This window comes from Perissodus microlepis, chromosome 1, assembly GCF_051167445.1.
Source record: "Perissodus microlepis isolate ML-2025 ecotype Zambia chromosome 1, ASM5116744v1, whole genome shotgun sequence".
Lineage (NCBI taxonomy): Eukaryota > Metazoa > Chordata > Actinopteri > Cichliformes > Cichlidae > Perissodus > Perissodus microlepis.
Genome location: NC_140461.1, coordinates 11,879,356 through 11,904,221, shown reverse-complemented (window position 1 = coordinate 11,904,221; position 24,866 = coordinate 11,879,356). Strand labels below are relative to the sequence as shown.

General features: G+C 38.1%; 2 protein-coding genes across 3 annotated transcripts; both read right to left on the bottom strand.

The window, feature by feature from the left end:
- Positions 1 to 283: 283 nt before the first annotated feature.
- Positions 284 to 5,060, bottom strand: bcl2l10 (BCL2 like 10). Of its 2 annotated transcripts, none has more exons than XM_084930000.1 (3): positions 4,914 to 5,060; positions 3,136 to 3,594; positions 284 to 1,071 (listed from the first exon to the last, which is right to left on the bottom strand). In XM_084930000.1, exons 1-3 carry the CDS (start codon positions 5,025 to 5,027, stop codon positions 949 to 951), a joined length of 696 nt encoding a protein of 231 aa, XP_084786126.1. In that variant the 5' UTR covers positions 5,028 to 5,060; the 3' UTR covers positions 284 to 948. The 2 variants fall into 2 exon arrangements, with proteins under 2 accessions (XP_084786126.1, XP_084786133.1); XM_084930007.1 differs by lacking the exon at positions 4,914 to 5,060 and adding an exon at positions 4,415 to 4,882.
- Positions 5,061 to 9,836: 4,776 nt separating this feature from the next.
- Positions 9,837 to 24,614, bottom strand: gnb5b (guanine nucleotide binding protein (G protein), beta 5b). The gene is made up of 13 exons (XM_084929997.1): positions 24,522 to 24,614; positions 23,622 to 23,771; positions 20,301 to 20,412; positions 18,715 to 18,851; positions 18,504 to 18,545; positions 17,531 to 17,607; positions 17,293 to 17,425; positions 14,430 to 14,573; positions 14,126 to 14,217; positions 13,548 to 13,596; positions 11,804 to 11,900; positions 11,419 to 11,585; positions 9,837 to 10,356 (listed from the first exon to the last, which is right to left on the bottom strand). Exons 2-13 carry the CDS (start codon positions 23,745 to 23,747, stop codon positions 10,345 to 10,347), a joined length of 1,188 nt encoding a protein of 395 aa, XP_084786123.1. The 5' UTR covers positions 23,748 to 23,771; positions 24,522 to 24,614; the 3' UTR covers positions 9,837 to 10,344.
- Positions 24,615 to 24,866: the final 252 nt, after the last annotated feature.

Below are 24,866 nucleotides of genomic sequence, written 5' to 3'. Positions count from 1 at the left end.
TGGGTTTTTTGTTTTGTTTTTTTAAAATTTCTCTTTATTCAGTGCTGCACTAAAACATTTTTTAGTGCAGCACAACAGGATTTGAGTTTGAGCGTCCACCAGATGGATTTTTTTTTTGTGAACCCTTGTTGTTTAAGTGGAGGAGCACTGGAGAGACAGCAGGATATATCTTATTTATGAAAATGTGTCTGCACATGAAAGGAGGGACTGTCATTTACATTTCCCTGTCACGCTCCTGACCTCCGGCACAGACATTCAGGGGAGGAAAAAAATAAAACATGACAACATTTAATAAACACTTTTATTTAAAAAAGCAAAATAAATTAGAAACAATGTAAAAATATAATTTGGAGGAATTTTATTTTTTTTCCCAGGAGTAATCTATTTGTATTCAGAATGGTCCCTGCTTTTTGGTAAGTTGACAAAGAAATGTTTTATCTAGCACCGTTGCATGGGAGTACAGAACAGCGTTGCTGATCTTGCAAAAATTATACAGTTCATATGAATTCAGGACAAACAGCAGACTGCAGTGTACTGGTTTCATATAAATACAATATATTAAATTTTACATTTTACTCTGGAATGCCTCTATACCATAAAAAAGAGAGGGGCAGAGGATCATGAAATCAAAATCTGAAGCCTTTTACCTTCACTGCAAAAAAAAAAGTAAAAAAAAAAAAAAAAATCAGCCAGGATATGTAAACTGATCTCACTCACTGCAACATTTCCAAAGGCATTCAAATTGGTTTTACAATCTTTAGGGGCAAGCGACGAATGTCAGTTTTAAGGGGCTCCGAGACTGTGCAAACATTACAGTAACATCGTGAAATAACGTTCTTTCACTACAGAGGGCCCGTTTTGCAGAGTGGTCGCCGGACGTTGTCCAACGTTTACGAAATCGTGCCGAATTTTAAAATATGAGGATGCATCAAGTGTGGAGAATGCCAGCTAGCGCACCAAGAGGAAGGTAAGCCCAGCAAGGCCGACACCGGCGGCAGCAAACAGCGCTTTCTTCATGGATGAGTCCTGGCTCACTTCTCTGGCACTGCGGGAGAACTTACAGAAGCCTTCCTACAAGAAGACAAACAGAAGCAACATGTTCAGTATTATTACGAGTGCTGTTTCCAGTTATCCCCCCCAATGCACTGTTTTAGAGAAAGCAGCTACACCTCTGCACCCCCCCCCCCCCCCCCCACAAAGACTGTATATAAAAGATGGAGGTAGCCACCACGCTGTAAACAATTGGTTTGTTAAGTCTTGTTATGAGCAATACTGCTGGGTCTTTACCTGACAGTACAAAGGAACTGCTGTTGTGATTTGTCGCTATATAAACAAACCTAAACTGAAGCCTCGAGCTGAGCGTTTTCACCATCTTTATGTTTTTAAAGCAGACACAACAAACAAGGTGCGGATCTGTCTGCCAAACCACACACCATTGAGCACACCTGGATTTAACCTCCTTTTAACTCTCTGAATTACCCAAATTTACAAGATGAACTCCATGTTCATAATGCGGGTTTAAAAGCACGTCTGTGTCACTGGTTTACTGGTCAGACATCCAACTTTAATACCATCTACATCATTTCATTTGTTAATGTTTTATGATGATTGTTATGGTACATTAAAACTAGGTGTGAAAACTAGAACAACTTGAATCAGGAGGCTTTGTGATGTTTGTGACACAAAATTTACCAGCTGCATCAATTTTGTTCTTGCTAAATGTTGAAGGGTATGAAGGCCAAAGTCATCAAAATCGATTCATTTTTGCTTGTTTGTTTCCCCAGGAACAAAGAGGACATAAAAAAAAATGTATAAAATATATGTATTTTTAATCTATTGGCTGATTTGCTTTTGCCTAAGTATCAATGTGGACCCTAAATTCCTATTATGTTAATTATGAACAAATTTAGGCATAAACAATGATAAATATTGGCTACTGCCATCAGTAGAAGTCATCTTAATTGTTTGGGCTGATATCAGTACATCTTTGTGTATAAAACTCAAATAAATGTACAACAACAGAAGTAGTATGTTGGAATTTGAATTTTCAATATTTAAAATTGTTTGTATTGATTTCTTGTCAAGTGGGCTCTGGTCAGATCTTATTTTATCATTTGTTTTTATTTTATTGTAGCTTCGAGTTTTGTTGTTTTGACTTTGTTTTAATGAGCAATAATAATCTTGATCAGTGCATCCCCAGCATTAAAAACAGGGAAAGTCCTACAGCTGCATCTCTCCATCGTGTTTTCAGACTGAAGACATACATTCTGACCAGCGAGTGCACCTGCTCTCAGCTCCAGGTGTTCTCGCTGCCCGACAGCTGCTTGTTTTTCTAGTCATACCACGCTAACTTTCAATACAGCTAAAGCCAAACTCAACACACACACACAAGCTTTGACTGTTACTACAAAAAGTCCATCTGGCTGTGTCTGTTGAAACCAGCTGCCAGCCAAAGAAAGGAGGGGTGTGTGTGTGGGTGTGTGTGTGTGTGTTGGGTAAGCCCATTCATAAAAGCCAGCATCTGATGTTCAGTTGAGGCTTTTGGGACTCAGCCAGAGGGCATTATAGTTCACGTTTTCCCAGTAAATAAGCAGCCTCCCAGCAGGTTTAACCCTGCTAAGTCATCATCTGTGATCACCCTAACCTTCTGCTACTGGAACATGTTTTATATTTTTCTTTTTTTTTTTTTTTTCCTCTAAGTCTAATCCTTCTAAGTTGCCTTAATTACTCTTTTTCTCCACTTTAAAATCTTTTAGATTTCTTGGCTAGACAAACTTTTTTTTACCTACCACCATTATTGAGATCTTGTTGTTTTAGCATAAATTTCCCAGCATGTTGTCTACAATTACTTTGTAATTCCCAGAATCACAGCAGTCTCAACACTCATTGTGATGCCAAAGTAATAAACAAGGCAGAATCTAAGAGAATTGTCCCTGGTTGTATCTTAAGGCATAAACCTAAACAACAGTGATCCTATCAGACTGGTGATTTCCAGTGACAGTAATTCAAAGAAAAACAAAACACAAAAAATCCCCCAGACAACTGCCACTTTGAATCCACTGTTTTGCTCTTGACATAATCAAAGCCTCCCTTATCTTCAGTTTTTGTGTTGACTCAGTTTCAGGGAACACCTACCCATCCATCATTATCCAACAGCCAGTCTTTCTTCTCTTCTCCCAGGTAATCAGCTATGGTCTCTGCCAGCCTTCTGCAGCTCATGGGCTCCTGTCCCAGTTCCTGCTGTTGACGAGGGTCCAGCCCCGGCTTCTGCTCCAGGATCTTTCTGGCCAGCACTCCAGTAAAGGCGAAAAGAGAAACAACCCTCCCCCAGTTCAAGTGTCCATCTCCAACCAGCTCCTTCATCACCTTTCTGAGGCTGAGGCAGTGGTCCGGTCCACACTGCACCAGGAAGGTCTGAGCGAGGTTGTCGAAGCGAGCTTGGTGCTGTCTTTCGATGTCCCAGCCTAGACGCCTCATGGCAGCGGCTGATTCGCTGGGAGGTGGAGGGGCTTGATGTGGACTCGTGCAGCAAAAGGACAGGTAGTCCTCGGCCAAAACCAGGGTCTCTTTCCACAGCCCACAGAATTTCATTTTCTACAAGTGAGGGAAAAAGAAGACGAGCTTAAGGAACTTACCAATCGAGACACTGAACTACTATGAAGAACAAGTGCTGATGATCTGGTTTTATCATCAGTAAATCTGCCGACTGCTTCCTAAACTGTGTGTTTGGTTCTGTATAATTAACAACTACAAAGCCTCACGGTTATCCCAACCCTGGATAACTGGGAGGGTTATATCAGGAAGGGCATCTGATCTGCCATGCTGTGGCAACTCCCTTGAGAAATATGGAAGCAACTGAAAGTACCTTCTTCATTTGAAAAGTGAAAATGTGAAACTGGTTTTTCCCAGCATTTAAAACAAGATGCTAACACTCACCTTCTGCCAAAGGGAAACAAACACAATATTTTTTTCCCTTAAAAAAAAAATGTGTATAAAAGCTACCAAAAATTATGGTAAAATGACTCAAACAACCACGATGACATGGTCAAATTACCAAACTGTCTTCTTTGTACTGTATTCCCTCTCTGTACTACAGTAACTAAACGGTTTTAAAGCCTTTTAGCTCTGAACTGATGTCATATAAATAATGAATACTGGCTGCTGACATCTCCCAGAGTCATCTTAACTGATTACAGCCTCTGTATAAAACCTAAATGTAAAATTATGAAGGCAAAATCTTTAGCTTTCGCCTCCAGCTACCTCAATCGTGTGATTAACAACAGACGGTCTTTCAAACTAGTTTCATCAGCTTTGCTTTTGCACCCGCAGCTGTTTCCATATTAACACCGGCCAACCTAACGTAAGGGTTTTTCCATTCTCGACATAAAAATGCGTAAAAGTCAAACACTATGACCTGTGAGTCGGCTTCGGTTTCCGCGTCAGGTGTCGTTAAACACAGGCAAAGAGAAACTGTGGTGTTAGCAGAGTATTTCCGTAGGCTGTGCTGCGGTTTAGCCTTAGCTTTCTGTTAACGGAAGCCACAGCGATGCTGAAGACGCACAGCTATCTCCACTTAAAGAGTAACGAACAGACACGCAGATCAAACAGATTGTAGTTTGGGAGTGGGGTCACTTTACGTGACCGTTTACTGTAGCGGCTAGCCGTCGGCCGGGTTGTTGGCTTTAGCTTCGCTGAGTAATCGTTGATCTGTCACCAGAGCAATGGAGGACACAAAGGAGCGCTCGCGGACGGAGAGCGAGCTCAGCTACGACAGCCACGTCTACGCAGTAAAAGCCGGTTTAAACCGACCAAAAAAAGACACCCCAGTGTGGACATTTTCCTGTATCTCTCTAACAAGACACAAATCAGCAAAATAAACACGTTTTTCTTAAATATATTAAACAAAGACTCACCCTCCCAGCGATATCAGACTGCTCTCTGCACATACAGACGGCGGAAGGAGAGCGTCGGTACAGTTGAGTCTTCCCTTCAGCTGATGCAGAATGTGTGACTCCGCCTCTCGACATGATTTTTGTGCTGGGAACGTCGTGTGGACTGTGGAAAGAAAACACCACCGTCACGGAATAACCAGCGGAAGTGTGGTCATAGTTTGGTATGGTACAAAAAAAGAGTGACAAATAATCCATAAATCATTGTTTTACGTTAAGTAGTTGTCATGAAAGATGTCTTTGTGCCTAGGTATTTTTTTAAATTTACATTGCCACAAATGGAGATCATAAATACAATGTAGAAAGTTATTGTAAAAAAACCCCCAAAAAACTGGATTGTTAACTTGTTTGGTGTTGTGTTTTACCAGCCGAGGAAAGACTTGACATGATCAGAACATAAAAGGATCATTCTACAATTCGGGGACAATTTAGGCTTTAAAATGTTGTTTGTTTGTTTTTTAATTAACCCTATATTTTAATATTTTCTGCTGTCCGTTAAGAAACTCAAATAATAAACCACCAAAAAATTAGGCATCAAAGTGACATTTTTTGAGATGCCATACTACAGAACCTGAAAAAGGAGAGTTTAAAAATATAGTTTAATATAATCTTGACCGTTAATTTAAAGGAAGTTACCATCATACTGAATACTCAGTCTTAGATAAAACTTGTTTTATATCAACGTTTGAAAACAAGCTAGCACAAATTAACATGGATGAATAGATATATAATCTAGCATTATTTATCATAATTTACATAAGTGTATAATACTTGTTTTATATGCATGGTAACAGGGTGTGTAGATAGCAGTGTTACAAATCAGTGCGATCAGTAAGTATTGGTGTTTTCTCAGAGAAAGGTTGAGCTGAAAGTAAATAAATAAGTGTAGTTATATAAATAAAGGAAAGAAACTGAATTTAATATGTCTTCTGGACACCAAGTATTACAAACTATGCCAAAGAGAACTGACCTCAGAGAACTGCCACTAGCACATGACTTATGTCACTTCCTTTTTCCAAGTTTTTTCTCTTCTGTTTCCCAACTAGATAGGTTTCATTAACAGAAGTCCACAAGTGTTGTGGGACATAACATGCAGTATATAATTACTGTTCTTTAAAGTATATTGATGATTAAAATATCACTTAACAATTGTAAAAGACATGTCAACAAAATTTAAAAAAAAAAAAAAAAAGGGGATTTATAGTTTATTTTAACTGTTATACTCAACATGCAATTTGGTTATCAAGAAGGACAGAGGGCTATATTTCTTCTCCAGTGTATGGATTTTCAGAGAGTCCAGGACTTCTGACTTGTAGCTTTCAATTATTAATCATTTACTAGCAGGGACTTAAAAGAGGGGGGTTTAATGTCTATCAGAGAGATCAGCAAGTAAAAAAAATAACAATTTTACTTTTTGGTGAAGTCGAGGATGTTATATTGTTCTCTCTTCAGTGTGTACGCCCTATAGCTTACACATTGCTTCTTAGATGCCGTCCATTGTGTCTAAAAAAACAATGGACATCCCTGCACAGGCTCTTTAAAAATTGGTATGTCCTCTGAGCTTTCACCTTCCTGCTCTAATGTCTGGAGCTCCTCCATCTCATCTGCTGACAGCAGGAAGTCTTTCTTTCCTTCAAGAATTCTGTGAAAATTCCTTTCTGCATCACTCAGTCCTCTGCCTCCTGAAGTGTGGGCATTGGTTGAAAACAGAAGCTGGTAAATCCTGCTCTCCACCAAATAAAATATTATAACATTTCTGAAATCCTATGAAATTGAAGTTACGAGTCTCATTGGACTTTTTGGACCCTTGTTGACATAAAACGTGGGAGCTGCAGTCCCCGTCATTAAAAAAAAGTCAATGTTGTCTGTTAGTCAAACCCCCCTCATTATGCTGTCATTAAAAATCCCAGGATATCATAAACTGTGATGACACAGAGGTCACAAAACTCATTTTCCTTAGCTTGGTTTGTCTTTTAGCTTAAAAAGTCCAGATAAATCTACAGGTGTAATTTTGATAGCAAGGATTAATTAAGTTAATTGTTAACATTTCCCACGGCTCAGAAAGCAAACTTGCGGTTTATGGACATTTCTTTTTCGCCACTAAACAGTGACATCTGTTACTCGTTCCAAATCCATGAACAGCATGAGGAAGTGAAACATACAGAGGATATGCATATAATCACTATGATGATAAACTCAGTGTTAATTTTAGGGACTTTCACTTCATGGTAATACCCGTTGTATGCTTGTCCTTCAATCTCCGTTTCACCTTCCCTACATCACGGCCTTTCTCTGTCTACACTGGTGTTTCCCCCTGGGTGATTCCCACTATAAATTTATGACAATCTGAATGCAGGCTAGCAACGAAAGTGAAAAAAATACACATAAAACAGAGCAACCTAATCCCCAGAGTGCATGTTTTCTATGACATAAGTTCAATCATCTGAAATGCAAAGTTAGTGGCTTTCGGAGAAGGTCGGTGTCACATACAGTGATGCAGCTGTTATGTTATTAAAGTTGGATGCTGCCCTTCCTACAGCAGAAACAACCCCCCCCCCCCCCCCCCCCAAAAAAAAACAAAACAAAAACAAAAAAAACCCTCCTGTGCTGTACTGACTGGACTTAGTGGCACTGTGGTAAACATGTCGCTAGATACATAAAGTGATGATGTGGATAGAAGTGGCCGACCTTTGACCTTTGTTTAGAAAAAACAGAGACGTGTAAGAAAGGCATCAACAATGCTTTGAGGTCACAGACTGAACAAACACTAGAGCGTCATGACATGAAAAGTCAGTGAGCGTCTCCCACCTGACACCCTCAGAATCAGCTTATTCTTTGTCTCTTAGGCTATTTAATGAAGCCATGCAAGGCTTTGATGCATAAACTTGGAGGGATGGATAAAAATTTGGGGCTTTTTGATTCATTTGATATTTCTCAGAATTTGAGCCCTCCTAATAAGCACAGGAGATTACCACAGGGCGATTTTATATGGAAACAATATGTTTACTTCCTTCAGGGGAATAATGTCACTGTTACAAAATGCTGTTTGAACGTTATCGTTCTGACGTAAAAGTTCATTTTTTTTCTTCCAAAATTATGTACACTTTACATCATCGTGGACCTTTTCACATGCTTCCTGCATTACAGCATTTGTTTCCCTACCATACAGAGAACCATTGTTCACCCTTCATTGTCATAGTCCATGAAAATCAAATATCAGAAACAGGAACTCAAAAGAGATGTGCGAATCTAGAAATGCCTCGATAATAAAAAAAAACAAACAAACTACCAGATGAAAATTTAACTTAACAGTTTTAACTGGGATTCCAATAAGAAAGGAAACCCAACTTTACAAAGACTCTCATATAAGACCATGAAAAAGCTTCCATGCGTGCTTATTGTTTTACTTAGCAAGGGAGTCAGGAATGTTACATTCAAAATAAAATATATATTTGGCTTTCACATACCAATACCAAACCAGTAACTTAAAGTTAAAGTAACTAAAGTTAGTGTATCTTTTTTGGTGAGATGGTTAACATTTGTTTTGTTCTGTGTATTTCTTTATTATTTTCTTTGGTGTTTATTTTGGTCAAATCCAGATATAAAAGCGTTGCAGTTTAGATGGAGTTGTTTAAAAAGGGTAGATGTGCTAAGCTAAAATTACAGCTTTCACATTTTTAGTCAGTAGCTTGTGTTATTTTCCAGCTGTTTTTGCAGTTTGTATGACACTAAAGATAAGATTTAGCACTATGTTAAAATTTCAAACATCCTGTCAGCATTAGTAATGTCCTGCTTTGACCCCCCCTCTAGCATACGTTTTGCTTCCCATTTACTTTTTTGATATATGGTCAACTTATTCACAAACAAAGTCAAGTGTCGAATCTTTTTTTTTTATCTCCATATCCTCTGCAGAGCCAGACAGTTTTATGTTTACTGTGGATCAGTTACGTAATTCAACAAGCTCAGTGCCTGTTAACTGATTATCAGACAATCATAAAATGTCTGGTATGTGATAAAAAATAAAATAAGGTAAATAAAACAGACAATATAAATCAACTGCATTCAAACAGATTGTGTACTATAAAGCAATCTGGCATGGTATGTGAGTAGGAATAATTGTGATAACAAGTACCCGACTGAAATGGTCCAACAAGGTTTGAGAATTCAAACAAAATCCTGTCCCGATCTTTAGCACAGGGAACCAATATCTTTTTCTTTCAGGAACTGTTATGAAATCATTCATTAATTTATATATATAAAAAAACAAAAAGCAAAAAAAAAGCCAACAAAAACCTCAGTTTTACTGAGCTTTTCATTGCTGCACTACCCTCTTTCTGCTGGGATACAGTGTAAACGCCCCCTAGTGCCACTAAATGGAACCAAAGAAGACCGCATTTTCTTCTGTCTACTACCCCCTTCTCATTTTCTCTCTACTAACTTTCCCAAAAATCATACTTGGGGGTTTAAATGCTTCAGTGATTTCACCAATTATAACCTTGCAATAAAAGATTTGTCAGATCTCTGCTTATTTACATCTCTCCCCTTCCCAGAACAGAAGAAATGCAAATTTCAGCCACTGGAACCGAATCTAGGTCATCCTGAATGCCGGGAGGCTGAAGTTGAATGCAGCTTGAGAGGCACAATCAGTTAAAATGAGGGGATTTACTAAAGTCTTTACATGCTGCTGTATGCTTTGTTAAGCCATATCAGGTCAACCTTATATGTTTTGGCATTTGCATCTTTAGAGTGCGGTTAGACATGAGCGCATTAAAAGTATATATATAGTATCCTGTGTGTCAAGTAGGGGCCAGGGTAGAAGTGGCTGTAGCCTACATGAAAATTTGTATTTTTCCCACAATAAAATATGCATTTTGAAATAAGAAAACTGAGGTTCTATTCAAATTTCTTTTCTTGTGTTTAATCATGACATCAGCTACAGCAAAATACCAAAAAAGTAGAGACAATATACACAACACATTTAACAGCATGTGCAACTACAGCTTCTTAAGAAAAGTGACAGTGGGCATTATTTACATGACAATCGGTAATATTGTTTGCAGTATGACACATAAGTTTGATCATGCAGATGATTTCTAAAGGTTATTTGGCTCTTTACAGGAATACTTATTTCACACTATGTTAAAAAATAACATATTTATTTAGCATCAGTCATCAGGGTAACAATAACAAAGACTGGGAATACCAACTTCTGCTTAAACAAATATCCACTTTATAGATATTATTGAATATTTTCATTCAGAGACGTCTGAGGGCTTGGCTGACTGAAGGTTTCTTCAATACACATCTGAAGTAGTGCTAATATTTCAGGCTGGGCTTTGGGATTATTGGCCACCAAATGTAGATACCTTTGTTGGAAACTACCACGATAAAAACTCTAGGCCCAAACCTGCATGAGACAGAAGTGCAGAGTTAAAAACATACATTTTTATGTCTGTAGCTACATTTAAAAAAAAAATTAACCAGCCACTTTATTAGATGCCCATTCAACTACTCGTTAACACATATATCTAATCGGCCAATCACCTGGCAGCAACATTTAGGCATGTAGACATGCTTTGACCAAGCACTGGAATGGGGAAGAAAGATGATTTAAGTCTGAGTATTTCAGAAACTGCTGATTTATTGGGACTTTCCACAGAATCATATCAATTGTTTACTGAGAAAGGTCCAGAAGAGAAAATATCCAGTGATCAGTTTTCTGGGTGAAAATCCCTTGTTGATAGGTCAGAGGAGAATGGTCAGACTACTTTCAGCTGATAGGAAGTTAACACTAACTCAAATAATAACTTGAAAAAGAGTATCTTTGAGTGCAAATATGATGAGCCTTGAAGCAGATGGGCTACCGAATGCCGCTCCTGTCATCTAAGGACTGGCAACTGAGGCTACAATTCATAAAGGGTGACCAAACTTGGAAAAATGTTGCCTGGTTTGATGAGTCTTAATTTCTGTTAGATGGTGCGATCAGAATTAGGCATAAATAACATGAAACCATGGATCCATCCTGACTCGTTTCAACAGTTCAGGTTGCTGGTGATGGTGTGACAGTGTTTAGGATATTTTCTTGGCACATTTTGTGTCCCTCGCTATCAACTGAATATCATTTAAGCACCACAACTTAACCTGAGTTTTCTTGCTGACTAAGTCCATCTCTTTATAACTACAGTGTACCCATCTTTTGATGGTTACTTCTAGCAGGATAACTCACCATGTTAAAAAGCTCAAATCATCTCACAAAGAATTAAAGACGTCCTGAGAGCAAACGAATGTCCAATCCAGTATTAGCAAGGTGTGCCTAATAAAGTGGCTAGTGAATTTATAAAATGACTCATTCACTAACGGAACATGAAGTATATTTTTAAATTAAAAAGCCACAGTAAATTCCAAAACAAGCCTACTGTTTACCCAAAACAAAAATATAATTTGATCCTGTTGAGAAACTCCAACTCACCCGTAAAGTGCTATCCCAGGAAGCTGAACAGAGTGCTGTGCCATCAGGTGACACTCTCACTCTGCTAACACGGTTCTCGTGACCAAACAATATGGTGGCACGAGTGCCCTTCAAAACATCCCATACATTGATAGTGTAGTCATTATAACCAGCGAAGAGCAGACGGCCTGAGGGTGGAAGAAAGAGAAAGATATGGTGGAGACATAGATGAAAAGGAAGTGGGAAAACCAGGGAAGCAGACACTCACAAATTACAAGGTGAAATTCCTTTTGAATCTAAATTTGAGACAGAACAGAGAACCAAAGCGTTCTCAAGCTTTCTTGAGCCAAAACGTACTGAACACATTTGTTACAGCAATTTAAAGAGTGTTTGACTGACTCCTCACCGCTCAGAGAGAAGTCACAGGTGGAAGCGCCAAATATGATGCTGTCCTTCTGGTAGACGGCCACTTCACGGTCAGCTCTCAAGTCATAGAAACGGCACTTTGGAAAACCAGAAAACATAGAAACAACCAGCATGTAAAAACATACCACGGTGGTTATTCCAGTAAATGGCCTACAGTGCAGATTATCAGAGTAAATCACAGCAACGAGGCTGAGGTTGCTTTTAGAGCTAAACTGATGTTGGCGTTGTTCCTGCCACATCATAATTAATGTGACCAATCAAATTACAGTGAGACAGGAAAAATAATGAACACTTAACCTAAATCCAACCTGAGAGGTAGCATAAAACTAAACATGTTTCATGACACAGACTACACATCTCTGTACATGTACATGGGACAACTGTTTGTAAAAATGTAACACATGTTTAACGTTTGTAAAAGGACCTTCTTTGTCTCAAAAAAAAAAACTCCCTCAAAATGCAACTTAAAGATGAAAAAAGGAAATTCGAAATTGGAAAATGAGTCAGCTAAGTTTAAAAAAACAATCTCAACAACGACTATTGTTCAGAGACAATAACTCCAGTCTCCCAAGGGAAATGGATCCATTAATCTGGGACAATCTGCTCTTTATAGTGACCTTGTTGCACTTTATATTATCTCGCCTGACGTCTTAAAGTCTTCCTGCTTTAAGGTATTTCTGCCAGAAAGCACTGAAGGAAAATTTCTCCCATCAATGGCGTTTTCCTTTCGTCTCAGCCACTTGTCTGCTAATATAAAACCTAATGTAGTTGTACAGTTTTATCCAGGTGTAAGCTGGACCACAGGTCAGAGTATCAGTGCAGTCCTGCTTTCTTCCATAAACATAAAGTCTCTCAGGCTTTGCAGGTTTAAGGAGGAATCATTTCATCCCAGTCCCAGCTTGTGTCCCAGTTTGTTTTAGAAAGAATTTTACTGATGACAATAAGTCTTTATACTAAGGTAATTAATCGATAATAACAATTTTACATCTTAATAAGTCTAAATAAGTGCTGATAATAAGATCACAAACACTTTCATTATTGGATTATAACACTCATAATACCTTACATGATTTGTATGTTTTTTTTGTTACTTTAATGATATTACCACATTTTTAAAAATGTATTTAATAACAGTTAACTATGCACTTTAAAACTGACCTACACATTTTTTTCCTAAAAATACCTTATTAAGGATAATAAAGCTATTAATAACTAATGTGCTTTTTAAAACTCTGGGTGTCTGGCTTGAGTACTACATGATGTCGAGATTGAAAAAATGTGACTAAAAACAACCTAAAGTACAATATTTTAGTGCAATAACATCTCAATGTCTTTTGTTGTCATTGCTTTTAGTCTCTTATTGATAGTTCTGTATTGATTTTCTGCATTTGGTATGTTTCTGTTTTTTACTTCTATTTTAATGTCATCCTTTATCTTGTTTTGTACTCTTAATGTATCTATTCTGTAGCGTTGCTTTTAAGCACCTTTATAATAAATAAAACTATTAATGTTGTTATAAATGCCTTGATAAGAAAAAGCGAATCACAGAGTTCACAATAAAGCTTAATAATGTTCCAAAAATAAATCAGAGGAAGCTCTGTGACTCAATATTACTGCTCCACGCAGGAACTGAGACAGTCATTTAGGTATTGTATCACTGATGGCACAGAGTGACATGAGCTCATCAAAACAAACAGATGAGCAGGTTACATGACAGGACTCACCGTCGCATCATCAGAGGCAGATGCAAATGCATCTCCACTGGGGTAGTACCTATGCACAAGTAGACAAAAGCAGGTTTAGAAATGATGCGGTAATGATGTACTTTCCATTGAAGAGGAAATTGACAGATTCTGTTTTTAATTTAAGCTTTTCTTTTGAAGTAAGTAAATTATTTTGGTGCATGATCTGCATCACAGAGCTCAGTCTGTATGACCAACACAAGAACACAAACAAGTCTTCTAAATGAAAAATGTGTTGGTTTCTCAATACTCTCATTTTGTTCACACACTCAAAAAATATCTATAAGAAAATACAAAAATGTAAAAATAATGTCTCAGAAATAAATTAAAACTATTATATTTATTTTTGTTGAATTGTTTTTCTCTCAACATCAAAAGGCAGCAGCTGTCTTCACTCAATGTGTGAACATATGTGGTTTTGCTCTTCATGGATTTTGATTTATTCAATTTGCTCCCTTTGGCTACAGCTTTTTAATGTCTGTCAAAGAAATTATCCATTTTTCATTTGTAAAATCAAGAAACTGTGATTCACTTAAGCTTTTTAAAAGAGTAGGACCCACTTCACGCAGTTGATGTCAGACTCGTGGCTCTCGAAAGATTGAATGTTCTGTCCAGAGCGCATGTCCCACACATTGGCCTTCATATCACAGCCCTGACAACACAAACACACACATACAGATAAACAGACACACACAGGTGCACAAAGAAAATACTGTTGTTCTCCAGTAAAATCCCAGTTTCTTCATCATAGTTCAATGAAAACCAAACACAAAGAAGTGAATTACAGGGTTTCCCCTGAAGAAGACCACATGAATCTCAAACCAATCCACAGAATATTTCTCTCTCTCTCTCTTTCGCTCTCACCCCAGAGACAAAAGTGTTTCCAGTCTCAGATGGGGCGAGGTCCAGGGACAGGACATCAGCTGTGTGACCGTGGAAACTCTGCAGCAGCTGCCCGCTCTCCACATCCCACAATGCACATGTGCCATCGCCACTGGAGGTCAGGAGCTAGCAGACACAAACGTACAGAGATACATGACTATAAGAGCAAGGCCATGCATCTTCTTTATATATACAACACTTTTTATCACTCATGCCTGTTTGTTTAACCCTTAAGCAACCCAACTACTTTAGCAGCTAAAACGATAAGCATCATTTATGGCCCAATCATATTTTATGGAAACTTCAACTAAAAGCACAAACTGCAGAACTAAATAATTTAGACAATTGCCATTTTACAAAACAATTTTTTTAACCCAAAGGTATATTTCAGTGAATCGTGTAGTACAATTGTGTATTTTTACATGCTAGTATAATTTTAACACCAAAATATGACACCATTGTCAGCGTGTTTTTTCCATCCTGTTCTAACTATACACAAAGCTCTGATTGTTGATGTGTAATATTATAAAACACTGAAATATAACTAAATGTTAGCAGTTAAAAATAAATACAGTCCTTTCCACAGCATTGGGGAGTTCCTGTAAAAACTCGGAGAAGCAGATTGAAGTAATCACGGCATGAAACGTCACAAAGGCACGTTCCAATATCTGATTGAGGTTAGAAATGTTTTTTAGGGAAATGTTTTTAAATTTCTTTGCCCAATCGAGAACCTTGAAGCCAGTGAAACCCAGACCATAGAAACTAAACAAAAAGGAAGCTTAGAAATATTAAAATAGTTTGGAAAGCCAAGCTTGGCTGAAACTGGGATACACAACGGGACAATGATCCCAAGCACACCAGCGAATCTACAGCAGAATGGCTGAAAAATAAAATAATCAAGGTGCTGTCCTTGCAGCACCTTGATTATTTTTGATTTTTTTTGCTGCGAAATGTGGTTCTAAAAACTACTGAATCATGAGGTGTCCTGTGACAGCAGACATTTTCACATGACTGTTAACTCTAGCACTTGATTAATTCAGAGAAGTGAAGGTTTCTTTAAACACCCACACAGACATATGATTAATGGTTTTATCTTTGCAGGGTTTTTTTCCTCCTTCTTTAAAAGTATTTTTAGCTGCTTGGTTTCATTTCTCAGTTCAATTACGTAGAAATGAAACAGATAATACACTAGATAGTGTGCTCCTAATCATTACGCAATTATGATCAAATAAAGTACTTTTTTTTAAATTAAGTGTTCGGCTTGTTTTATTCTGCTTTTATAGATGGATTGCTCTGAGGGGTTGTCAGTTAATTTGCCAGGAAATCTGATCTAAAGAGGAACCTTTGCCTATTTATTAGTCAAGGCAGGTTTTTTTTCTATAGCACAGTTCATGCACAAGACAAATCAAAGGGCTTTATATAAACATTAAAAGGACATTAATAATAAAAACCTAAAAAAATAAATACATGAATGAAATAAAATTAAAAACAAAACAAAATATCGAGAAACCGTCATCAGAATACATGAAGTGAGTTGCATATGATACAAACAGGCAACGTGGGGAAGAAGAGTACATCCTCTCTGTTACAAAAACTCTTACTATGTATCTAAATACAAAGAAGCAGACAAAATGTCAACAAATCCTCTAATGAAAACAGATTACGGGCACTTAGAGACACATGCAGACATCTGAGGTCCCTGCCGGCTGGTGGATTAGAGAGCTCCTGCTGGATGACCCCAGGCACAAAAAACACCACACATCCTGCCTGCACCAAGCGGTAACTCCAGTTTCAACACGAATATAATTATCAGTAAGCCACAATTACTCCCACACACAGATGGAAATCTCAGCGATCTGACGGAGAGCCTTTGCATCACTTTACGCACCACCAGCCTGACCTTAAAACGTCCATGGTTGGTTCGTTATTACTCAGTGAAACCACACAACAGCACCAGCTGAAAACCTGAGCTAACACACGCATATACACAAATACTACACGATCAAAGCATGTAATCTAGACTTTAAGGGATTTTAAAGCTGCTCAATTGAGTCTCCTACACACTGCTGCAGTAAAATATACGGGAACTTAAAAAATATAAAGACTGGCATGCGTGACAGTGTGTTGAAGGGAGAAAAAAGACGACAGACAGGAAGACGACATGCATATGTGTATTTTTGTGTTAAATGTTCTGCCCTCAAGTCACTGTGCTCCACTCTTCTTTAGATAAAAGCCACTCAGTGTCTATTAATACACCCATGAGAGAGGATCATACCCCCCCCTCGTCTCTTTCCGGCCCCTCCTCATCCCTGCCACCCATCTCCTTTCTCCTCTCCTCCCCTGCCCTCATTTTACCTCCACTCCCACTGTGTTCCTGTGCCTCACCGAGGGCCAAAGTGAAGTAAATTATTAATGCCAAATATTTCAGGTCGTCTCCTTCATGTTCCCTTTTTGATTCTCTTCCTCTCCCTACCTGTACAGAAAAGACCCCTAACTTTCAACATATGGAAGCCAGTATTTAAAAGAAAAATGAAGAAGATAACCATCACTATTCCTTGAAACAACAAGACTGATTAGATGTAATGAAGGAGGGATGGAGGTGGAAGGGAAACATTCATACGATGAGCAGCTTGATCGGGTAATTATGCCATGTTTTTTCTTTATATTTAGCAGGGCTACAAAAGCTTTTCTCGCTATCATGGCTCAAAGTAAAGAAAAATCCTTGTTGCACTCGTTGGCTGCATTGAATATGCTACCATGTACTTCTACTGGCTATTTGAGAAGCCTGGATTGGGTCTGGAGGACCACATCCCCTAGAAGCTCCACCAGCTGATGCGCCGCTCACCTGCATGTCAGAGTTGGTGAAGGAGCAGCCTGACACGTAGTTGGTGTGCATAGCAACCGACTTCTTCTTCGCAGCCAAGTTCTCATTTTTGTCCAGAGACAACGGGATCACTGAGCACTTGTTATCCAGCCCACTTTGGGAGAAAGCAAATATTCAGCAATGGGTTTCACCCCAGTTACAGCGACAAAGTAGTCACCGATAACCATTCATGATTAAACACAAAGATCTTTCCACCTACCCGCATGCTATAGCACAGCCTGAGGGGGCATAAGCACACGCCAGCACCCACGTACACGGCAGGGGAACTCCATGCTCCTGTGGGCAACAGAGAACGTCATAAACACACATACGCAAAGAAAAAAAAAAGGTTATTATGGTTAAGAAAAACACATATCTTCTTTTTTAACATAAAAACAAGCAAGGCAGCTTGTGCACAGCTGTGGTTTAATCTGGATGTGGTGTGTATTAATGAGGATTAAATTCAGTGTACTTATGCCTCCTCGTCACGAGGCATAACAGCTAGAAAAGCTGAATCCTGGCTATCATTTAAGGCCGGACACATACACTGAGTGATTATGGGGGACAGATGGATAGATAATATTTAAATTCATATTTCCATATAGTCGTGTCAAGTCCTCTTTCTCTCTCTTTGAGGATATAGGATGGCCCACTCACACCCTCAACACCAGAACATATGGTGATGGAACATGCATCTGAGCATTCAGAGGAAGAGAAAAATCACTCAGACTTACATAACAGACGGAGACTGATTCTGATCTTTTTTTATGTTGAGGGAAATTATTAAGGTAGACTGAAAACATGAGCATTAGCATTAATGCAAGAGCATTAATGGTGCTGTAACAGTATGCACTATATGTTATATTTACTCAAAAAATTAAACTTGTTATTTTTAAACTTGGGACAAGATTCCTGTAATGTAATTTTTGCTGCAACTTGAGATGACACAATTTGGACTGAAGCGTTCACAGCAGCAGATTGTCATATTTTGCAAGCCCCTGACGTAAAATCTTCCTCTTTTCCTTTCCAGAAATTTGCAAGGAGAGGAAAAGCACATGATGTTTCCAAGTTCCCAAATTTCATAGACATGAAATTCATAGGTTTTTTTGTAATTTTGCAAGAATAATAAAAAATACACTAAAAGTTCAAGGAATTCTTACACATACAAAAACGCCACATAAAGGTTTACACACCTTATTAAGAGTGAATGCATCCCAGACGATCACTTTTCCATCCTAGGATAGAGAAATGAAGTCTTTTAATGGAAAAATAAACGCACAAAAACAAATAGGACAACACAGAATAACAGACACACTGTTGTGTCATAGAAACAACACAATATTTATCTTTAGATACTACATCTTTTGTATGGATGTATGTGTGTGTGTGTGAGCAGGTGCATACCTGTGATGAGCTGACCATGCGTCGCTTGTCTTTGCACCAGTCCATACACAGCACCTTGTTCCCGTGACCCTTCAGTACACGTCTGGTCTTTATGGAGAGAGCACTCAACACCTCAACCTTCTCTGCCACCTGGTGCACTGAGGTGTAAAACACACACACACATACACACACACATGCATGCACACACACACACACAATTTACCAGTGAAAAGGAAGTGAAAACATTAGTAAAACAAGTGGTTTTCATGAATGTAGAAATCTGTGCATTTTGCTGTTTTTTCTAACAATTTCATAATCAAAATAATCTTTATCTAAAAAAAACAAAAACAACTTTGTCTCTTTGTCAGACCAACTCTAGATTTTTAACTGGGGAAGGAATAAAGTGACTCAGGACCTAATCACAAATAAATTGGTATGATAATTTCAATTTTAATTTTGAAAGAGTGCTCATTTAACACAAACAAACAAACAAAAATAGGCATGATCTGCAAGTCTGTAGTGAACTGTAATGCAAGCACTTTAACTAGATAATACTCAGTATTATAAGTCACACTATTTGGAACTGCATTGCAAACCTGAAAAGTTTTCAAGTTTTTTGAGGCCAAACATTAAAAAAATAAAAACATTTGTTGATAGAAAGGAAAATCAAATGAAATTAGACCAGGAGAGACAGAAAATTAAAGTTATACAAGTATAATTTCATTCATTTAAGGCACCCCAAAGCTGTGAGAAGGAGGTGCTGCAGCTATCCCTGATGGAGTATAGACGACCTGCATGTCTATGACAACAGTTCAAAAAATAAACGTTTAATTTAGGGGTTTTTTGTCAGTTTTTAAATATTTATTTACTTATTTATTTTTTATATTTCTCAACTGCTAATGCTCTGTTGTTGTACATTTCACTTAAATGCACATTAGCCTGTTATTAAATATCAATGATCTGATGCTCTCACTCTGCCAGTGAACATCACTGTCAATAGGCGATGCTTTTATCAGATAGATATTTAGTAAACTTGGCTTTCAAAACTGCTGTCATGTAATGTTTTTGTAGTTCAAATATGCTTGTTATTAGATCATTGCTAGCTCTGCCAGTAAATTACAGCATTAGTGGGCATAACGCTAAAGAGTTTGTCCTTGCAGGTGCACTGTTGCCTCTGCATGTCAGCTTCATAGACTGTAGCCCTAAATTATTATGATTATTATATATAAAGGCAGTTGTAACATTCAAGTGAAAAAAAAAAAACATTAATAATTCTGATCTGTTAAGTAAAGTAACTAACAGCCGTATATTTCCAGTGTTTTCTATACCAGACTTATTCATGATCAAATATCTAGTGCCCCCCCTCTTTTTTTAAGGTTCCCACCCTTTGCCCCTCAATTAAAATAACAAATCCTGGAAACGCCCCTGCACGCTGCCTTCCTCCTCATCCTGTCAAAACCTCTCCTTTGCCACCCCATGTAAAATTTCAGAGACAAGTCCAACAGCTGGCAGCTGCATATTTTAAGCAGATAAGAAAATGTTTCATTAGAAAACGAGAAGCAGAGTGCTTGAAGCTCGTTTTGCTGTTTGTTTAATTCATCACTTACACTCCACGTCGTTCAGCTTGTTTCGCTCCTCCTCCAGCTTCTTCTTCAGAGTCTCGCTCTCCCTCTTCAGTGACTCCAGGGTTTCCCCTTTTTGGAGCCCCTGACAAGCCATCTTCGAGAGCAGAGAAAAGAGGAGAGCAGAGGGAGGAAGGGAGCGGGATACAAGGGAGAATTGGGAGAAGCGGGTGGTTGGCGGTTAGAGGTTTGTTTAAATAGTCCTCGAGCGCGACTGTGATGCTGTTGCGCGTGCTGCACTTCGCTGCTCTGCTCAGCCTCCTCCCCCTCTCTGCTCCCTGCACTGCTGTTCACCGGGAGCTCCTCAGTCTCCACCTTTTGTCTTATTCCCATATTCCAGTTATGGCATGAGAGCTGCTTTCAAAACACGTTGTTATTTAACATAAAAATTTATGCAAGAAAATATTATATGAGAAAATATTAAGATGTTTAAATAATGATGAGGCATTATGAGAAAGCTGACACTCAATCTTCAGTTTAAGTTTGTGGGACAATTCTGAAAAAGGTAGGTCTAAATCCTATTTTGAGTTTTTAGTTTTTCATCAGTTTTTTTCTGGAAAATGTTAATTAAAGTTAATTTAGACAGTCCTTCAAAATATTTAGTTTTCTATTTTATAATTACATTAAAATATCTAAAAAAAATAGGAAGTATATTATACATAATTCTGACTATATAAACTGCTATTGTAAATCTATCCAAACACCTGCTTATAAAAAATAAAATTAAAAACCTTCAGAATCTTAGAAAATCTTGTTATAGCCTCTATATGTCTTTATATATTATTTACTGAAATGTCTGCAGAGGGACCAACTCAGTCACAGAAGGTAAGACAGTCTGCAAACGAGTGGCCACGAACAAAGAAGTGATTCAATATTTAAAGCTTGATTCTCACGCATGCACGCTGGCTGGAGTCTAACAGAGTGAAGCCAGATTGACCTAAACACAGATGCAAGATGCATAAACCAGAGCTGCTCTGCTCGCCTTGAGGCACATGCAAAGGGTCACTGCTTATACACTCCCATTTACGTTAACCTGTGTGCAGACAAACAAAGCTTTCACAGTAAAACAAAGAACAGAGTAAAACAGTTACAGCTCTTATTTTTCTACTACACTTCTCAGCGCCAGTGCTGGAAGTGAGTCGCTCTTCTTGCATCACTTTGCCACTACTGGAGATTCCAGGCTCTGGTTGCCTAGGTAACCCTTCACCATATTGCCGCCCTGTACCACCCTGACACATGGCTCAGTGGTTCGCTTTGCTCTTACTGATGCTAAAAAAAGTTTTATATTCTTTTAGTTTGTTTATCATATTCTCTCTGGAGACGTCGTCTTTCAGGCTGCTTTTAAATAAAAGGTTAAATGGGTAAAATTATTACTGGTCAGTTTGTTTCCTGTGCCATCTTTAGGTCTCTTCAGCACAATAAAGAGATTTCTATGACTTAAGCTCAGAGCAGCTGTTTCTTCACATTCTGTTAATAGCTTTTTTAGTAGAATTTAATGAGTGGTGGTGATGATTGTGCACTACCACTTAAATGAATTTAATCATTGTTTTTATTTATTAAACTAAGTTTACTTTAAACCCATAGCGATACCACCTATACATTCTTGTAACAACAGCAGCAGCACACATAAAGCTTGATGAATTAGCTAGCAGGTGATGATACAACATGTCTAAACATGCTGCAGTTTCAATACCGTGCCATGTTGATAGTGATTAACGTGTTTGTGTGTCCTTTTCTGCAAGTGAATATCAAATAAAATTGACAATTTTTCCCACACTGGCCATTCAAATGTTATTTAACATAATCATTACATCAAACCTGAATAGAATCAAAGTAAGCAGTTTGATCCTTTGTTACATATCTATTGTTTGTTTAATTGAAGCAGATATGTTAATACTATGTAAAGTACATGTTAGGAAGTGTATTTCTGTCCTTGTTTGGAGATGATCACAGGGGACACTGGTGTCAAGTGAGCTGAGAGCCACTTCCTGTGTGTGTCTGTATATGTCAAAAGGTGCAGATGAGCGATGGGTCATTAGTTCAACAGATGCTGCACAAAGTGTGAGTGTCTTCAAACTAAAGATGTACCTCACATGTAGAAGCACGTCCTGATTTTACCACTAACCCTAACACTAAGCCACAGGAAGAAATATATATTTTTAAAAAAACAGCAAGAAAATTGTTTTACAGACAAGTGCAAATAATTTGTTTAAACCCATCTGCTACTACAGCTTTAATATTGTGATAAAATTAAAATAGATATTAGAATAGTAGCATTTCTTTTCAGCATGGAAGTACAGTAACTTGGACAGGTGAGCTAACCTGGTTTCCACCTGTCAAAACTACGAACACCGGCATTTAGCTCTGTAAAGTGAATAATTTCAAAGTAATAAAATTGTTTCGATATTTAACAAAAAAATCTCCAGTTCATCTGCAGAATGAGGCAACTAAATTAATAAAATGGAGCCAGCTACCAAGCTCAAACAGAGCTAAACAATATTTATGTGTTCCCTAAATGCAGATAATACTTGACTCACACATTTTTTTTATATTTAAAGGGGAGTAGCAGAATATCTGCCTTCAGATATGCAAGGTTGTAGCATTCATGTTAGTGATGCTGGAGGCAACGAGCATTGGTGACAAAAACATCCTGCAGCACTGTTGAGCATACCAAGCTCTCCATATTATCCCTCGATTGGTGAGTTAAGAATACTCCAGGCATTTTTTGCCAGTATTGCAGAAACAGACGTCTCATCATGTGAATGTTGTTAGGTGGTAGCTGCTCAAGTATAAAGCTTTTAAATCAGGGACAGAGGACTTTTTTTTCACAAGGGCTACACATGACATCTATGCTTATGTTCAACTTAATAAATTTAGTAGACATGGTTGATTAGCTTGGCTATTTGCCGGCCCTGAAGGGCGAAGACCTTTTCTCTAAAAACAACAACCTTCTGTTAGAAAATGTTGACTGCTTAGGTATAAATGTGTTGCACAATCATAAGATTACTTACATAAATGCAGTATCAGCTTTTAAATTAGGCTACATCTTGTTAATTGGTATGCATTGCATGAGCCAATAATGAATGATTATGTTATAAACATGGACTCGGGCTGTTTTTATATAATCGTGATGAATAATTCGAGACTGCCACAACAATCATAAGTGGTCCATGCTCTGTTGTATTTCAGGTAAACAGCAGTACACACTCATTACAATCATTCACAATGGTATTCATTAGCATAATGCTGCCTTTTGTTTGATTTTTGAGGGGAGGTGTAGCGATGAAAATGAAAGGAGAACATTACCATTTCCACACAGAGGGAGCAGTAGTTGGTGGCCTCGTTCTTAATGTAGATGTTCATCAGAGGACTCGGTTTACTGCAGCTGTCGCAGGGGCCAAAAGTGACCGCCATGAAAGTCTGGTCACACATGGCTGCAGAGGATCACCAGCACACCTGCAGAAACCCACAAGACACACACATAAAGATGACTTTAATCATCAGGATTACATGTTGGAGGGTTTTCTTTGTGGCTCTTCTGGTTTCTTTTCTCAGCTCTGACCACTTGTCTTGTTTTGCGTTTGTGTGTGTGGAGCTGTACAGAAGATAAGCAGCTGGTAATCTACTCCAGCCTGATCCTCCTCTGAGGAGAGAAGCTATTCTGGGAACCACACACATCCAGCAACACCGAGTTCACAGCAGTGCATGATAAAGGAATTCCAAATCTGAACTAAATATGGTCATCCAAAATACGGATCAACATTTTATCGCTTCCCTACACAATTATATACATTTAAACTGAAACACGAACAGTTTCCCTCATTTATAATGAATTATCATTTCATGTCATTGGCTTTCTATGACAGTATAACTCATATAATGTGTAAATAATGTATATATAGAACAGCATAGTGTCATATTGGTAGATTGCATTGAGAAGTTTGCACACAAATTCAAAAAAGTTAGTTTTCATTTGAACTTCTTACTGTCCTTTGATATGTGATGTAATCAAATATCAAATTTTTTTTTAAGTTGTCCTCATATGATATTTTGTATCAAGTGTCTTAATCATTTGGATACATTTAAATACCTGACACGGTCTTTGATGATCTTATCTAAACTGCAGAGTCCCAAACATCTAAAACACCAGCTTCCAGTCAGTCCACACAGATAGCTGCCATATCAACAAATAACAATAAATCTTACCTTACAAAATACTTTTCCCCCTCTGTAGAGCAGGTGCTTGTCTCTGGAGATCTAAGTGGAGGTTTTCTAGTGAAGAGGATTGTCAGTGAGGGACAGCAAGGGGATGGTAAGCTTCTTAGTGAAGCATTTAAGCCCCAACTCTGCTCTGCTTTTACCGCCATGCTTTATACACTCCTGCAGCATTACCTGTAAGGCCTGGGAGGTTACTTTTACTGTGTAACCCCAGTGCATTAGTCTTTTGGATCACCACCAGCTGCACAATTACTTTATGGCACCAATTTACCAGTTATAAGCACAACCAGATTTGCAGAGGGTTTACAGAAAAAGTGAAAATATTTCAGTGAG

Bases quoted from the DNA above. Each gene is read 5' to 3' on its own strand.
- bcl2l10 (XM_084930000.1), bottom strand. From the start codon at position 5,027: ATGTCGAGAGGCGGAGTCACACATTCTGCATCAGCTGAAGGGAAGACT. The intron at 3,595-4,913 runs GTGAGTCTTTGT...CCTCACTTGTAG, and splicing joins AGTCTGATATCGCTGGGAGG to AAAATGAAATTCTGTGGGCT. The intron at 1,072-3,135 runs GTAGGTGTTCCC...GTCTTCTTGTAG, and splicing joins TGTTGGATAATGATGGATGG to GAAGGCTTCTGTAAGTTCTC.
- gnb5b (XM_084929997.1), bottom strand. From the start codon at position 23,747: ATGTGTGACCAGACTTTCATGGCGGTCACTTTTGGCCCCTGCGACAGC. The intron at 18,852-20,300 runs GTAAGTGATGAA...TTTACACCTCAG, and splicing joins CAAGCTGAACGACGTGGAGT to TGCACCAGGTGGCAGAGAAG. The intron at 11,586-11,803 runs GTGAGGAGTCAG...TTCCACCCTCAG, and splicing joins CTGTGACTTCTCTCTGAGCG to GCCGTCTGCTCTTCGCTGGT.